The 16,219-nt window shown below is 60.5% G+C and overlaps 1 protein-coding gene across 1 annotated transcript; it reads left to right on the forward strand.

The window, feature by feature from the left end:
• The first annotated feature begins 1,475 nt into the window (after positions 1 to 1,475).
• METRNL (meteorin like, glial cell differentiation regulator) lies at positions 1,476 to 15,964 on the forward strand. The gene is made up of 4 exons (XM_019735483.3): positions 1,476 to 1,829; positions 6,793 to 7,178; positions 14,606 to 14,665; positions 15,522 to 15,964. Exons 1-4 carry the CDS (start codon positions 1,672 to 1,674, stop codon positions 15,833 to 15,835), a joined length of 918 nt encoding a protein of 305 aa, XP_019591042.3. The 5' UTR covers positions 1,476 to 1,671; the 3' UTR covers positions 15,836 to 15,964.
• The last annotated feature ends 255 nt before the right edge of the window (positions 15,965 to 16,219 follow it).

Raw genomic sequence — 16,219 nt, forward strand, 5'->3', positions numbered from 1 at the left:
TCAGTTCCAGGGTCACTCTAAACATATCCCTTACCTGTCACCACCTGAGGCCACAGTCTCCCTGTCCCAGGTGCTTTGCCCCCCGCCCCTCCAGTGTGATCATTCCAACCCAATTCGACTCCAAACTTCTAACCAGAGAAAGGACAGGGTGCAATATACAGTCAGCGGGGGCAGGAAGTCACTCCCTTCCCCCACAGGTCACTTGGAATTCCTCCTGAAATGTTTCTTGGCTGGAAAAGAAATGCAAACACAGGCCAGTTTCTTCCCCATTTGATTCTATCGGAGGCTGTGGAGCTCAGACCAACACCACAGTCCGAGAAAGCAGAAAAATCTGCCTTTGTGACCACAGGGGTGGCTGTCTCGGAGACCCTCTTCATCCTTCCAGAACCCATGGAGGCCCCCCATGCACAGCCCTGGCATCCGGCCCCCAAGCCTCCCAAGCCAGAGGAGGACACTTTCCTGGGGAGCGGGCAGGGCTGCTTGTGTCCCCACTGTCGCCCCCACTGGAAGGCAGGCGCATGGTGGTGGCCTCAGTGACCACCTGGTGAAAGAAGGGGCTCTCACCAGGCTGTACTCACCAGGCTGTACTCACCAGGCTGTACTCACCAGGCTGCGGCTCAGGAGATTTCGCACCTGGGGGCATTTAGCAATATCCAGAGGCAGTCAGAATTGTCAAACCTGAGGGGTGGGGTGGGGAATGCTATTGACATCTAGGGTATAGAGGTTAGGCTGCTGCTAAAATCCTACAACGCTCAGGACGATCCCCACTTCCCCCACGAAGAATGACGTGATATTAAACCAACTGAGTGTGGACAGTGGGGGCCAGCGGGTAGCGCAGGGTGGTGATGCCCAGGAGCTACAAACCCAGAGCCTTTCTGTGGAGTGGGTGCTCCGGAGCGGGCGCATTTGGCAGTGATTCAGCCACATCTCCAGCCACAGCTGGCCCCCCTTCCCCATGGGCCCCAGGACAGCATGGACCATGAATTTCGACAAAGCCGACTCAAAGTCTGCGAAGGGTTGGGTGCCAGGAACGTCCCTGATGGGCTCAGGTTGGTCACATAAAACTGGCAAGTGTGGACGCCCCGCCACAGCCCAGGGACCATTCCGGGCTCATCCTACACGACGGGGCCACGGCACCACCACTGCGGGACCGCAGCTGGCCGGGCGTTTGGCACGGGTCTGCACACACTTGGGTCTCGGGTTTCTACCCCGCCCCCGCGTCGTACAGGCCATCGACGCGCTGCCGCCCTGTCCTCCTCCCGCGCGCCCCCTCCTCTCCGTGGCGTCCCAACCGTCCCGCCTCCCGGCCACGCGCCTCGGGCGCTCTGTGCCCCCGACGCGCGTCCTGCGCGGGTGCAGAGCCGTGAGCGGCGCGCTGGGCGGGGTTCCGGTGCGGGGCGGCCGACGGGGCGGAGACTCCGGCGGGCGCCGCCCCCCAGCTGAGCCCGGACCCGGGCGGCTGACTCGCGGACTTCAGAGCCCGGGCGGCGGCGGCAGGCACGGAGGTCCACTCGGCTCCAGCGGCCGTGATGGGTGGGCAGCCGCGCCTGGTGCTCGGGGGTCGCGCGACGTGACCCACCCGGACTCCGAGCCCGGCCTGCCCAGCCGCGCGGATTGAGGGTCTGCTCGGTGGGCGCGCACGCGTGGCCGGCGCCGAGAGGGAGCCAGAGCATGCGGGGCGCGGCGCGGGTGGCCGGGGGGCGCGTGGGGCGGCGGTGGGCACGACCCCGCGTCCCAGGCCCCGGCCCGCCGCTGGCCATGCTGTTCGCGGTGCTGCTAGGAGGCGCGGGCGCGCAGTACTCGAGCGACCTGTGCAGCTGGAAGGGAAGGTGAGTCCGCGCGGCGCGACCCCGGCTCTGAGTCCGCGCCCCTCCCCTCGCTCCCCTCCCTCGGGCAGAGAGTGCGGGACTTGGGGGTCCCTTCTCCGACCGAATGCCGTCTCCACCGCCTCCGCCCGGGTGCTAGAACAAAAGGTCCCTGGCCCGGACGACGCCCGGGGGAGGCGCGCCTGCATTGCTGCGGGTCAGTCCCGGCTGGGCAGCCCTCTCGCCCCGCGCCCTGCCGCGCCGGTCCCCCCTCGGATCCCCGAGCGCCTTGGCCGCCGAGCCCGCGGGCGGAGGTCGGTCCTCAGACCCTTATCGGCCTTTCCCAGGGCCGGGAGGAGCCGGGCCTGCGTCCACAACCGGGCGGGAAGGGACGGTTGGGTCCGCGGGAGGGGGCGGCGGCTTCGGTGGACTGAGCGGGCCCTCGTGCCGAGGGCAATGCTGACCACGTCTGTGCAGGCAGAGACCTGTGCGCGGGGCGGGTTGCGGGCCTGGCCGAGCCCCCGAGCCCCCGCCCCCGCCCAGTGAAGGTCAGGCCGCCCTTGGCAGCGCGCGCGCTGGGCTGGGCGACCCCCCTTCACACCCCTCTGCTGTGGCAGCCAAGGACTTTTAAAAACTGAAGTGTGACTAGCAGAAAGGAGTGAAGTCACAAGTGTGTGCGGGCGGGGTGCCTGGGGACACAGCCACTCAGGATGAGAAACCGCCGTCCCCGAGGGCGCCCTCGGCTCCTCAGGCAGCTCGGGTTGGAGAAGCCAACCCTGTGCCGCGGAAATTGCCCATTCGGGAGTTTGCCCAGGGAGACGTGCATCTCCTTTGAACACGCTGAGCTGCGCTGTCCTTGGGTCTGGGTGTCGGGGTGTCCCCATGGAGCAGGGCCCCCAGACAAGCCCCTGGCCCTGTCTGAATGGAAGACGCAGCTGCAGACACCTCATGTGGGTGGGGTCACTGGGTTATTTTGAGTGAAGATGGTTTTCCGAGAAGGTTGGGGTTGTGCCAGTGTGCTGGGCTCTGCGTCAGCAGGGCAGCCGCCGGTCGTCGCGGCATTGGCAGACCTGTTCTCTGTGGACACTGGCGATCACCCCACTCCCTTCTCCCCGTTCCTAGCCCTCCTAGAGCAAAGCCCCCCCCCAGCACCCTCCCTCCGTGCAGCAGAAATTCTGCTCACAGCAGAGCAGGGATGGAGGATCAGGAGGGGCAGATCGCAGCTCTGGGGGGGGGGGGGGTGCTGGCCTGGAGAATGCTGGCGCCAGCGGAGAGCTGGCTGGGAGCCTCTGACTCTGACACACTCTGCTGCGTGGGGCTGCCCTTTCCCCCATGCTAGTAATTAACTCTCTGCTTTGTAGCCTCTGCTGAATGTATCAGCGTACCCCCAAACTGAGGCCTTGGGGTGTCCTGCTTCAGCAGACCAAAAACAAACCCAGTCCCATCCACCCTATGAGCCTGAGTTTCCAGAGGAGGAGCTGACAGCCTCTCCAGGTTCTCAGACGACTGTGCTTGTGAGGGCTGTGAGTGAGGGCTGGTCAGTGGCCAGCCAGCACCTGGACCCAGCCGGTGTTTGCAGGGAGAAGAGGAGACCCTACACCTTCCCATTACTGTGCTGCCTCCTGTCTGCCTGGAGGAGCAGGGACACTTACCTGGCCCCTCTCCCTCCATCACTGCTAATGTACCCCCGTCCTGGGCTCCCCATAGCTGTCTTCCGCTTGCTCAGCCAGAAGGCCTAGCAGGCAGAGCCATTGGAGCTGTGGGCGGGCGCTGGAGGGGAGCCGGCAGGCCACATTCCTGCAGCGTGGCCCCCAGTTATCAGTGCCCTCAGGGCCTGTGCTGCTGTGCTGCTCACGTTTCTGAGTCTAAAGACAGCGCAGGGCAGGGCGGTGCCTGATGTGTGGCTGGATTCTGACCCCCTGATAGGGAGGGAGTTGCTCCTTACGACACTGGCCACTCAGCTGACAGGCTAAATTGTGGTCCTGACTGTTTCCAAGCAAGTACACAGGCGGTTTTGAAGCCGCTGGCCCTTGTGCAGGGCAGGACAGCACCCCGCCTTTCTTGGGCAGTGGTCATAAAGGTGGACCGCTCAGGGCAGGGCGCTGCAGGTGCCTTGTACCTGGGCTACCCACCTGCTACGTGGGGCGATGAGAGGAAAGTGCAGCCAGTGCAGCCGTAGGCCTTCATCTGCAGTGCTTCCTGACTTCAGTTGACAGGCGGCCATAGTTTCCTTCTGGTGACGCCGGCTTTGAGCCAGGCTGTCGTTTGAGTGGTGGGCTATGCTGTCACTGACCCCTTCAGAAAGTCAGTCCCATGTCAACTTAGAATTTGCCACTTTTTCCATAAAGCCGCTCCACAGGTGTGTCCATCTGGGGAGTGACACTTGCCTGATCTTTTGTAAGAAACATGCGTTATTTCAGTTTAAATCAATCTGAGTTTCCTCAGGCTGAGCAGAACCAGTTCCCTCCACTTGCTGTGGCTTCATCGCAACATCAGAAAACAGTCACCGTATTGTGTTGCTTGGTTAGCATGTCACCTGCACGTCCTGTGAAAACTGTAACACGCCATCCCCAATGACCAGGACAGACGTGCGGCATTTTTGCACCTCCAGCATTTTGCATAAATAGCAGTGTTTTTCGGGTTTGCTGGAACCTTAGAGGTGAGAGACGTCCCGACAGCCGGGAGCCCTTGACCTCATTCAGAGACCCAGCGAGCAAGTCCCAGGCAGAGGGGCCGCTGGTTCTGCTGGCCTTAGTGTGTGTTTGTACAAATGGGGGGCCTCGCAGGTCATGCGTTGCGGGGCTCCTGGGAGCATTCCTGTGTGAGGTGCCTGACTGGACTCCTGCTCACTTTGCTGCTTTAGGGGAACGTGAGAAAGGACAAGCCCCCCTGTGGCAGGGAAGCCGTTAGTTAGAGGAGAAGTAACTGGTGCCTTACTTCTCACGTATCCACCTTCCTTGGTTCCTGCTCCTCTTTTAGTTGAATGACTTAGGAATAAATGGAGCCCGGTGCACCCCATAAGTTATATGTGGTCTTATGTGCAGGCTGGGGGACGGCAGGCCCCAGATATAGGTCCACTTCCGCCTGGGCAGCCATGTGCTGGCCACCTGTCCCCAGGAGGGTTTCCTCTGCCCCTGCCCGAGATGTGGGTGGAGGCTGGACCTCCCGACTTCCCCCTCCACTGTTCAGACGAAGGTGACTCAGTGAGGGCACCCAAAGCCTCTGCCATGGGTTCTCTACTCCCTTGACCCCAAGGACCCCTCCCCCACAGAGAGGGAAGTGAAGCCTTGAACAGGATGGTTTTTGTGGGAGAGAGAACGGATTGGTCTGGGCTGGGGCAAGTGTCCAGCTGCCCCTTGAGGCTGGAGACTGGAGAGGAGGGACACTGGTAGAGTTTGTTTTGGCTGCATAAGAGCAGAGCTGATTATAATGCTCTGTGGCAACCACTCACCATTCAGTCTAATGTTTTCACGCTGCACTGTAGTTTGCCCATCCCCACGTCTGTGCCAGAGGAGCATGTATGAGTTTTATTTGACTCTAATTTGTAAGTCTGTTCCTTGTGTGCGGCCCTGGTAGGCGTCTGAGGCTGGGCTGGCTGCTCATGACCCAGTGGGTTGTGGAGTGGGGAGTGGGGTGAGGACGTGTTCTCCTCCCTGACACCTCCCTCTGATGTGGGCGGCAGGATGACTGTGCAGCCTCAGCTGCAGCTGGCCGTTGTAGGAGAAGTGAGGTTTTTTTCGGGGCCCAGAGCGTGAGTCACCAACAGTAAATGCAAACCATATGGTCTGTGTTTTCTCTGCAGAAAGGGTTTCTGGTAGCACTCAGGCCAGGGCTCTGAGTGAAGCATTGTTTATTCCACATAAAAATCCTAAGAATGCGGGTGAACCTGTCTGAGATCTGATCAGAACCAAATTTCATGTAATAAAACCCTGAGCTGAAGCCGCTGGTTGAGTGCCAGGGCTGCTCGGTGGTTATGACGCAACTGTTAGCACAGGCTGACCTTTACATTAAGTTTTTGAGTTATCATTTTGGATGGTTTCAGTTTCTTAAAAACATAACGTAATGACTTCACGCAAGACCTGTGTCGCCAGGAGTGCAGCACAGCTCATTTTGTCCTATGGAGCACTGGTGAGGAATGCGATGAACTTGGTTCCCTAGAAACACCCCTTGGGAAGATGAGGTGTCTGCTCACCTTTGGCTCCTCTGAACATGCTCCCCATGTCTGTCCTCTGAAGAGGACCTCGACCTTACTTTTGGATCTTGCTTTGATGACATTTTGAGTTTGTTGTAGAGAATATGATCAGCAATGCAGGGTCTTCAGGTTTGCGGATAAATGAAAAGCAATCAAATCATTACCTTAAGGAAAACAAACACTGATGCTTAACGGGGAGGCACTGAAAGAAAACTCAGCCATAACCTCCAGCCCCCCAAATCGCGAGCATTCCCAACTGGTTCCTCAGCTACTCCCTGGAGAGGGTTGTTTGTTATATGTGCCTGCTGTCCCCATCCCGGCTGCAACCAGAGGCTGCATTCTTCCTGCTCGGTGGGAACCTGCCATCAGTTCCCAGCCCTTACCTGGTCCTCTAGGACTTGGGTTGCTGCCTAAGTCCTGCTGGTGTTTCCTTGGTTGTAGTTTGGAAGACCCATCCTTTCCTTGGTTCTCACCTCCACTGCACCCATCCCCTCCCTGAGTGAGGGGAAACCCCAAGGGCAGGGGCACCTGATGCTGCAGCCGCAAAGGCCAGTAGGCACTGAGCCAGTGTCGAGGTGTCAAGAGGGTCTGGGAGCCAGATGCCACCTGCACTCATCAGAGCCCTGTCTCACCTTGACTCTGGAGCAGGTGCGCTGGAAGAAACTGGGTGGGGGCGGCTGGGAGGCTGCAGGACCTACGGTGGGTGAGGGGGTGCTCGGCGCCGGACTCGGGCAGGGAGCCCCTCCCTGGCGGTGCATACAAGTGGGGCCCTGGCTGACTGTGTCCCCTCCACAGCGGGCTGACGCACGAGGCCCACAGGAAGGAGGTGGAGCAGGTGTACCTGCGCTGCTCCTCGGGCACCGTGGAGTGGATGTACCCCACCGGGGCTCTCATCGTCAACCTGCGGCCCAACACCTTCACAGCCTCCCACCACCTCACCTTGTGCATCAAGCCCCTCAAGGACTCCTCAGGGGCCAATATTTATTTGGAAAAAACTGGAGAGCTGAAACTGCTGGTGCGGGACGGGGACCATGGGCCCGGCCAGGTGCGGTGTTTCGGCTTCGAGCAGGCCGGCCTGTTCGTGGAGGCCACGCCCCAGCACGACATCAGCAGGAGGACAACCGGCTTCCAGTACGAGCTGAGCGGCCGGCGAGCCGGCTCAGACCTGCACGCTCTATCAGGTGAGTGGGGGGGGGAGGGGGGAACGGGGGAGCGCGGGGAGGCGGGAGCGGGGGCGGGGGGGGGGGGGAGCAGGGGGGAGGGGAGAGGGGGAAGGGGGAGGGGGGAGCGGGGGCAGGCTCCCTGGCCTCCGCGTCCTGCCTCCGTGTCCTGCTCATGTGCCAGGCTTCTCTGATTTTCTCCGGCCCTCCTCAGCATGGCCCCTGAAAACGCTCCTCAGGTGTGCACTGCAGACCTGGAGGGCCTGGTGAGGGGGACCATGGTCCCCTCCTGGGGGGGGGCCCGCTGTGTGTTGTTGTGGGTGTCACACGTGTGGTGTCCCTTAGTGTTCTGGGTGTTTTGGACTTTGTGAACCAATGTCATCTCCCAGGAAGTGTGTTTGCAGAGGGTAACAAGTGTCCCCGAGAATGGCACAGGTCAGAGCAGAGCCAGGACAGGTCCTCGCTCCAACACGCTCGTCTTCCACAGACCAGCTATGTCTGCAATTTGAAGTGGGTGCTATTGCCATTCACACTGCCCAGCACTGCTCCTGCCACACCCACTGGCCAGGTGTTTCTGGCCTGGCTGCAGCCCCTAGAAGTCACGTTGTGGGTGGGGCCTGAGGCTGACCCACGTCCCAGGTGCAGAGCTGTAACGTCCGAATCCTGGGCCCAGTCCCCTGTCTGGAAATATTTTGTGGGTGGGTGTCGGTAGGGCCTCTGCCGGTGTGGAGTGCAGACACCAGCAACGTGCCAGGAGCCCCTCTGCTGCAGCCCCGCCCCTGATGGGGCTGTGATGATCTGGGAACATGGGGGGGGTCTTTTGGGGGCCAAGGCTGTGCGTGCACAGGTGACGCTGGTGAGGGCTTTAGATTGGCATTCCTTTATCTTTGGAGGCGAGCAGACAGCGTTGCAGGGCTCTTTGTGGAGGCAGCGCTGGTCTCTGGAAGGTTCTGTGGGCTGAGACTGAAGAGGCACCCTTGGTCCCGAGAGCTCCCACACAGGCAGGTCTCGCCCCTTGTGCCTCAAGCAAGCGCCCTTTAGGGACACCCAGGCCAGGTTCCGCCCTCGCTCTGAGGCAGAGATGACATCGCAGTGTCCGAATGTGTAGGGTGGGGCCGCGGGCCTCCTGTGGCAACGTCTGGGTCAGTTCCCAGTCAGTTCTGGAGATAGTCAGGACCAAGATGCCTTGCGTGGGGCGGGGAGGTCGGGTTGTCCTGGGCACAGACTCCAGGAAGGCTGTTCCCTTGGTGACCAGCTGGGGTGATGGTAGGTGCAGGGAGGGCTACGGCATGCATGCTGGGCCAGGCAGGGATGCTGTTAACACCCCCCAGTGCATAGGGTGCCCCAACATGGACAGTGACCTGGGCCCGTGTCAGCATAGGGTATCCCACACGGTAATGACTTGGTCCCACTGTTAGCAGTGCCAGGGTGGAAACACCTGCTGTGAGGTGTGGGTCGTCCCCAAGAATAGTATAATCGCCACATTTTCATGAATAAAATATTTGATTGGGGGAAACCAGACCTGGTAGAATTTGGAAAGTAGAGTTTCCTCCTGAATATGAATCTGCATTTATTGTTCTGTGTTCTTGGCTCAGATCAGTTTTCAAAACTTTCAGTCTCAAACTAAACTGGTCTGTTAGAGAGCCTCAGCATAGAACTGTTGGAGTGGCACCCACCCCCCAGTATGCCTGCCCCCACCCTTCCACCTCCCCTTGCAGGACACCACCCCCCACTGTAACTCCCCCCTGCAAGACCCCACCCACAGCATGACTGCCCCGGGGGGATCCCCCCCAATGTGATGCCCAAGGACCTCCTAGGACCTGAGTAAAACCTGACCACCAGTGGGGACAGTGGGTGGGAGATTTGGGAGAGGGGACCACACAGCCTTGATCTGTGGACGATAGAGGTAAACTTGAAACAAAAACAAACTCTGGAAAATCCCAGCCACCAAATCCCCCATTGCTGAGTGGAGCCCATGTTAGGAACCTGTGAACACTCCTTTTACTGATGAGAATGTTTGTCGGTCTTCAGGACGGTGGCCCGTTGGTCACTCGTTCTCTCCTGGCTTGAGCGTCGTCCACGCTCGCCCTGTGAGCCTTACAGGTGCGTACCTGGGTACCTAGACGCCCCATTATGCAGGCGACAGTTTCTGGTGGAGAATCCACAGTGGTGCTTATAGTGCCCAGGTTCTCGCCTCCTCTGGGGACCCCAGGCCCATATATTCCCAGGCGGGGGCAGTGAGTGGGTTGGGAGAGGCCTGTGGAGTACAGGGAGGAGGCCCCACCTGATGGGGGTAGGTCATCTGGTGACTGCCTGGGCTCGCCACCCACCCCAGACACCTCCTAGGACCCCACATGGGCCGTGTGGCCGTGGCTGGACATTGAGCTGGCGGGCATGCCAGGATTTTCATGAGGGAAGTGCTGGGGGTCCCCTTGTTACCCCCAACGTATGCCTGCTCGGCCCTAGGGTATCTGCTTAAGTCTGGGGCCCTCAGAGAATGGCGCCCTACAGTCGGTGGGGTGTGTCTGTGGGCCCAGTGGCCCGGACCTGGGGCAGCTCAGACATGCAGCGACAGTCGGAAGTTGAGATGGGGACTCAGGTGCCCAGGGCTTTGGGAGCTGGGGCCAGAAATGGGCACAGGTGCCAGCCCTCCCAGTGGCCCAGCACCTCTCCTCCTGAGGGAGATGAGGGACAGCAGGGGTCTGGGGAGGCTGGTGTCCCTTCTGCTCGGGTGTTCTCCTTTCATCAGGGCTTGGGCCCCTAAGCCTTTAATGCCGAAGGAATGGGAATGTAATGTGGAATGTCGGTGCTGGCCATCTGGCAGCAGTGATGTCCCCGGGCCAGTCGCACTCTCAGATGGCAGCGAGCTCCCAGGTCTCTCCTGCTCTGGGCCTGGCTGTTGGTGTGCAAACTTCGGTGAAGCTGCACCCTGGTGCCAGGACTCAGAGGTGAGCACACACCTTTGGGCCTGGCAACGGTGCACCTTCCTGCTGGGGAGGTGGCCAGGCCTTCTCCCCACCGTGAGTCACACGTCCTAGTTTGTGCTGACGTGAGAGGAAGGAGGCTCGGCGGCTGGAGTCCTGGACGAGGGGAGTGCGAGTCTCTCCCGCGGCAGTGCAGTGCCCCCCGGGGTGTTCACAGTCAGCGCCTTGGCCTCCTGTCCGCTGTGTTGCATGATCAGCTTCCTTGATGAACCGAGGAAGCTGATCGCCCAGAACGGAGGGGCAGGCCACACTGACAGCTGCAGATGGGATGGGCGGGCGGTGGGAGATGACCCCAGTCCCGGATTTGGTTACCACACAGCAGGAGGGGTGGACCTGCCACCCCGTGCCCCCACCTCCTCCATGGGCCTTGCCAGGGCACCAGAGTAACATGGGCACCCCTTCCATAGGCACTGAAGATACCTGGCAGGACACGAAAGGCGGGGGTGCAGCAGGTGCCACTAACAGATGGAGGGGGCTCCAGGCCACGCCTGGAACAGGTGCTGAGGTCTGGTGGTGGAACCTGGTGGGGCTATTGGGCTGTCCAGCTGGGGTCCCAGTACACTCGGGATGGGCACCACCAGGACCCCCCATCACGCACTGGGCTGGGGGATGTGTTGGGGGTGGCCAGCAAGGGAGGGGGGGTCGCTCCGTCTGGTACTAGGGTGCAGAGGCAGACCCCCATCTCCTCACTTTGCCTGGGGTAGCCCAGTGGGCCCCAGATTCCCATCTGTTCTTTCACGATTCTGGGGGCCGAGTAACAGGGGTTCACCAGCTTGGCCACAGCCATGCTCTAGGGTTTGGTGCTGGGGCTCCATGCGATGCCCACCCAGCATGACCCCGTTGGGCAGGAAAATGGGGAGGACAGCGGCATTTAGATCCATGGCTGGAAGAGACAGAAGGACGCAGGTTTGCGGGGCACCTGTGATGGTGGGGCAGTCTGGGGGCCCACAGTTTCTGATGGGTTTCATCACCTCGTCCCCTTTAAAACTCGCTCTGTTTGATGACCAGGGACAAATGATCCCTGGCGGTTGCCCAGTGGGTACCGAGCTCCTTGCTGGGGAGCCCTCAGGCATCTCCAAGTTTGGGCGTGGGCTTGATGGCCATCGGGGGGAGCAGCAAAGTTCAGAAGTGGAAAGAAACCTCATTATTTCCTGGAAACAGAAAAAGAGAGAATTTATTTTTCTGAGGATGGTTTATTTCCTGCACAGTGGCTTCTCCGGTCACTTTAATTATTGTGTAAGTTTTTTCATCTTACCCAGCTCCGACTTTTGGGGTGGAAGGGTGTGGCCTCCACCGGTTTCCTCACCAGGAAGAGGGAGGAAGGGAGGGCAGCAGGAGAGGAGGAGATGCTGGTGGCAGCTGCCCAGGCCGGCAGGTCATCTGGGGCCTGGAGTTCTGGGCGTGTGGACGTTGTTGTGACCATTGGAGAACCTTAACCGGCAGTGCCAGCATGGTCTCAGCCAACACTGAAGCGTTCCAGCCTGGCTCCTCCCTTCTCTTCGCTTCCCATTAAAACTGCATCTACCACCTGTCACCAGCTGTCCCAGGCGGATGTCCTCATGCATGGTTGTCTTTGGAAATTGTGTGCGTCCACACGGTCACCCTTACGTGGGCATTCCCGCCCGCGGGTCCAGCGTCTGACCATCTGCACTCCCTCCCCCCATGCTGAGGGCCTGACGGGGTGCCAGTCTCCCCTTGCTCCCTCCTGCTTGCACCTGCTGTCCTCATCCAGGTCCCTGTGGTGGCCTCTGGCCGGTGTCCCTGACCCTGTTATTTTCTTCTTCATTCGGCTCATTTTATGCACATTCCAGAGTAATCTTCCTGGGACGTCCACACCCAGCCCTCCCCTCTCCCAGAACCAGGGCCAGAATTCCAACCAGCCCGTGGGCTGCCCCCTCCCTGTGTTCCCCATAAGGAAATGAGACTCGATGTGTCTGAAACCAGCGCATTCCACAGCCTTTATGAGCCCGACCGATTAATAATTGTTTCCAGATTGCTTCTCTTGGCGGCCACGGGCCGGATTTTCCACAAGGTGCCCTGCGCTTTGTAAAGCGCAGACTGTAAGAGCCATGGCTCAGAGTGGGGCTTTATTAGCTCAGCTGTCAACAGTGTCGGCTCTGTGAGGCCTCTGGTGGGAGGATCTGCAGGCTGCTGAGGTCCCCGGGCCACCTCTCTCCTCAGCCGTCAGCCGAGGTCCCAGGGCCCACGACACTCGACATTTGCAGGGGGCACAGCTCTAGTCTGGGTCTGACATGCCCAGGCCTAGGGTCCCTTCACTGGTGTGTGGCTGGGCCTCTGGGTGCTGCTCCCTAGCCTGACAGCTGGCTCAGAACCTGGCTTGCTTCTCAGACCTGGTGCGGACACTCAGCTCCCCCGCACCTGCGCGTGGCACACTGAAGGCCTGGTCCCCCGAGTGCCCCGGGGCTGCTCCGAGGGGACCCTGAAGGTGGGCTGTGGTCACTGTGGGCTGGGCTCACTCACTGACCTGCCTTCCCGCTGGGACAGCTGCTGGGGCTGCCCCCACCTGTAGAGGGACCCCAGGCTTCAGCTTCTGAGCCTGTGGGCACTGACGGGGCTGGCCAGGATGGGAAGACATGCCTCTGTACCCCGCCCCTCACACACAGGCCTGAATAAAATGCCACCTCTAAGTGTTGTACAAGCCCCTCAGAGATGGGCAATGCTGTGTGCCCCTTTGTCCTTACGCTCACCGTGCGGTGGCCTCTATCAGGCCCAGCGTGGGCAGCAGGTCCCCAGTGGGTGAGAGAGGAATGGGGGACCCACCAGTTAGCGACCCTCTTTTTAAGAGAGGCCTTGAGGATGGGGTCCATCCATGTGAGCAAAGGCCACAGGTGGGCCGCAGGTGAGGGATTTGGAGCTGGGAGGGGAGGCATCTGCTGCAGTGAGTGGCTGCACGGGCCTCAGCCACAGCCAGCAGGCTGGTCCTGTCCTGCTGCCACTCCTCTTCCTGATAACCTGATCGCATCCCAGGCGGTGGGTGAGCCAGTGAGTCAGGCGGTGCTGAGCTGCACAGTGTCGTGGCATCCACCCTGCCTGGGGCAGGACGACAGCCCAGGGCTCTAGACACTCAGGGCCACCAGACACCCTGTGCTGCCCTGGTCACCTGTGCAGACCTGCGCGTGGGGCCACACGGCCCACACACGTCCCGGCCTGGGAGGTGGCTCGGCATCCTCTGTCTTCCCTCCCTCCCAAGGCCCCCGCGTCACTGCTGCTCACGGTGGTCTGGGCAGCTCCTGGGTAGGTGACAGCTCGGCCCAGTTCAGGAGCTTTGAGGACAGCCAGCCATGTGTGCTGACAGCAATAGCTGCGTCCAGGCCCAGTGAGGGACACTGCATTGGGGCTTTTAGAACACGAAAGGGTCCAGGGGAGGCCTGTCTCCATATTTCATATGTAAGGTTTCTATTGAGTTAGGAGAATTTGTGCTACAACCTAGAAACTCGAAACAGGTGAGGAGGAGGCCTTGAAATGTGCAATATAAGAGTCACAGAATAAAGTTGTATTTCCCCAAATCCACGGGAGAATCGGAGCATCTGGCTCCTGGGGCAGTGGCCAGAGCCCCTGGTTTCTGTCTCCACCAGGCCTTTCTCTGGGCTGGAGGGTGAAGGGCTGGGGGAGGAGTTGCTTGTGTGAGGTGCGGTGTGGTTGGAGGGTTGGGGGAGGGTCTCAGGGAGTCTATGAACCCCGCTTGCTGCGAAAGAAAGGCTGCTGAGGTGTTGAGAGGCAATCACCTGGTCCAAAGGCCAGGTGGGGCTGGGGAAACGCCGCGCCGTGCCGTTGATCCAACTCGGACTCGCCGCTCCAGTGGCCCTCCAGTGGTCTTACGCGCATCCATTAGTTTAATGAGGGCCCAGTGGGCTTACCAGGGTCCCTCCCCTCTCTGGTCACTGATGACTTTCGAGTTCTGCTCTTGTTGGTCCTTCTAGGCAGTGCCTTGATACCCCTGTGGAATTGAGGTGGCAGGTGATGTGTGAGTGGGCGGCCCTGGCATTTTGGCGCGTGGCACAGAGGTCAGAGTGTGTGCCAGGTGGCTCTGGGCCGGGCCGGTGGTAAGGGACGCGGCTTCTTCGCTCAGCTCAGGCCGGTTTGCATTGGAGCCGGGCCCCAAAGAGTGATCTCCATGAGTTCAGTGGTTGCTCGGTGTTGGCACAGCTGCACTAACGAGCACAGTGGGGAGGAGCTCTCATTCAGGGCGCGCCTGGCCTGTGCTGTCAGGGTGGGCCCGGGATCCCCTGGGCTCAGTCCCCCAGCCAAGTGTTGTCTCTCCCGAGCCTTGGCTGGACGCGTGCGGCCACGTAGCGGAGGCTGACTGAGCCAGCCCCTGGGCGGGGTCTGTGCCAGCGCACGCGCCCTGGGCGGGCTCTATGCTTGCGCACGCGCCTTGGGCGGGGTTTGCCCGCGCGTCCACAGTCATGCGTGACTCAGCTCTACCCTGTTCTCTCCTCACAGCCCCCTGCCGCCCTTGCAGCGACACAGAGGTGCTCTTGGCGGTCTGCACCAGCGACTTCGGTGAGTGCTCGTGGTTCCCACCTCGGGGACGTGGGGAGGGAGCCCCACCTGAGCCTCGGAGAACCTTCTGGGCCTGGTACTAAACTCTCGGGGTGGGGTAGGAGACTGCTGACGACACTGGGCTTGGTGCCCCCTCCGTGCTGTCGCAGGGCTGTGCACCAGAGTGACTCCAGCCCAAGGGAAGGGACCTGTCTACCCACGGCAGGGAGAAGGTCTAAGGGAACTCGTGTTTAAGGTGACTGCTGGGCCTTTCCCATTTGCACGTGGGGTCACCGCTCAGGAAGCCTCACCTCAGAGCCCACCCTCCGCGGGTCCCACGGAGGTACAGCAGTGGGAGCTGGAGGCCTTGGTGGGGCCAAGGCTGAGGTCAGGGACTCAGCCGCCTGCTGTGACATTGGCACAGATACGCTCTAGGTAAAGGATGGAGGCCCTGGCCAGAGTTGCTGCCGTGGGGCTGGCCGGCGGAACTTGGAGCCCTGGGGTAGGGGGCGGTTACCGGTTGGGCGAGGTGCCGGCTTCCTCCTGCTGTCCGCCGCTGCGCGTCTCCCATGTTGGTCCAGACCCTGTGCATCCGCTGTGCTTACTGGTTGGTGTTGCTCTAACTTGCGAAGCTGATGCCCCTTGTGGCCACCTCTTCTGTGTTCTCCGGCTTGTGTGGCTGACCCATGGTGGAAACATGTCTCTGCCCCGACCAGTCCCGACAGCCTTGTGCTCGTGAATTGTGCTTTTTAATGAGAGGTTCTGGAATGCAGAGTTCAGGGGCAGCTCCCGTTCGCTTGCCTGTCTGCTGCCAGGACGCACGCCGTTAGCGTGGCTCCCCTGCTGACCTCGCTGACCGGTTCCCTTCCCTCCCTAGTCGTTCGAGGCGCCATCCAGGCTGTCACCCACGACCCGGAGCGGCAGGAGTCGGCCATCCACCTGCAGGTGAGCCGGCTCTACCGGCAGAAGAGCAGCGTGTTCCTCCCAGCGCCCGGGGGCGGCTGGCGGGGCCGCATCACCACGCTGCTGGAGTGCGGTGTGAGGCCCGGGCGCGGCGAGTTCCTCTTCGCCGGCCACATGCACTTTGGGGAGGCACGGCTTGGCTGCGCCCCGCGCTTCGAGGACTTCCAAAGGATGTACAGGGACGCGGAGGAGAGGGGACTGAACCCCTGCGAGATGGGTGTGGAGTGACCGCGGGACGGGTGACCACCGAGTAGGACCGCTTGGGGTCCCTGCCAAGGACACCCTGACTGATTAGAAATGCTGTAAAATGCAAACTAAGTTATTATATTTTTTTTAAAAAAGAAATGTCCAAAGGAAGCACTCCCGTGTCTTAAAACGCCTCCGTGCACCATTTCTCGCTGTTTTTCAGAAGCATCAGAGGTCTTTGCACTTGCTGGGGTCAGGGGTGAAGGGCAGGGCCCTAGGCCTTGTGCAGAGCTTGGGTGTAGTTCCAAGCTGTTTCTTACCATGCAAATTTATGGAGCCAAATACTTAGGTTTTCTTCATTTTGTTTCTGCTTTTTAAAGAATGTGGTACTTGTTTGGGGCTGCAGGCTGTCTCTTTCCAGGGAAT

This window comes from Rhinolophus sinicus, chromosome 12 (genome assembly GCF_057876585.1).
Source record: "Rhinolophus sinicus isolate RSI-liver-muscle chromosome 12, RSI-T2T, whole genome shotgun sequence".
NCBI lineage: Eukaryota > Metazoa > Chordata > Mammalia > Chiroptera > Rhinolophidae > Rhinolophus > Rhinolophus sinicus.

Coding starts and splice junctions, on each gene's coding strand:
- METRNL (XM_019735483.3), top strand. CDS start 1,672: ATGCGGGGCGCGGCGCGGGTGGCCGGGGGGCGCGTGGGGCGGCGGTGG. Junction 7,179..14,605: donor AGACCTGCACGCTCTATCAG/GTGAGTGGGGGG, acceptor CTCTCCTCACAG/CCCCCTGCCGCCCTTGCAGC. Junction 14,666..15,521: donor GGTCTGCACCAGCGACTTCG/GTGAGTGCTCGT, acceptor TTCCCTCCCTAG/TCGTTCGAGGCGCCATCCAG.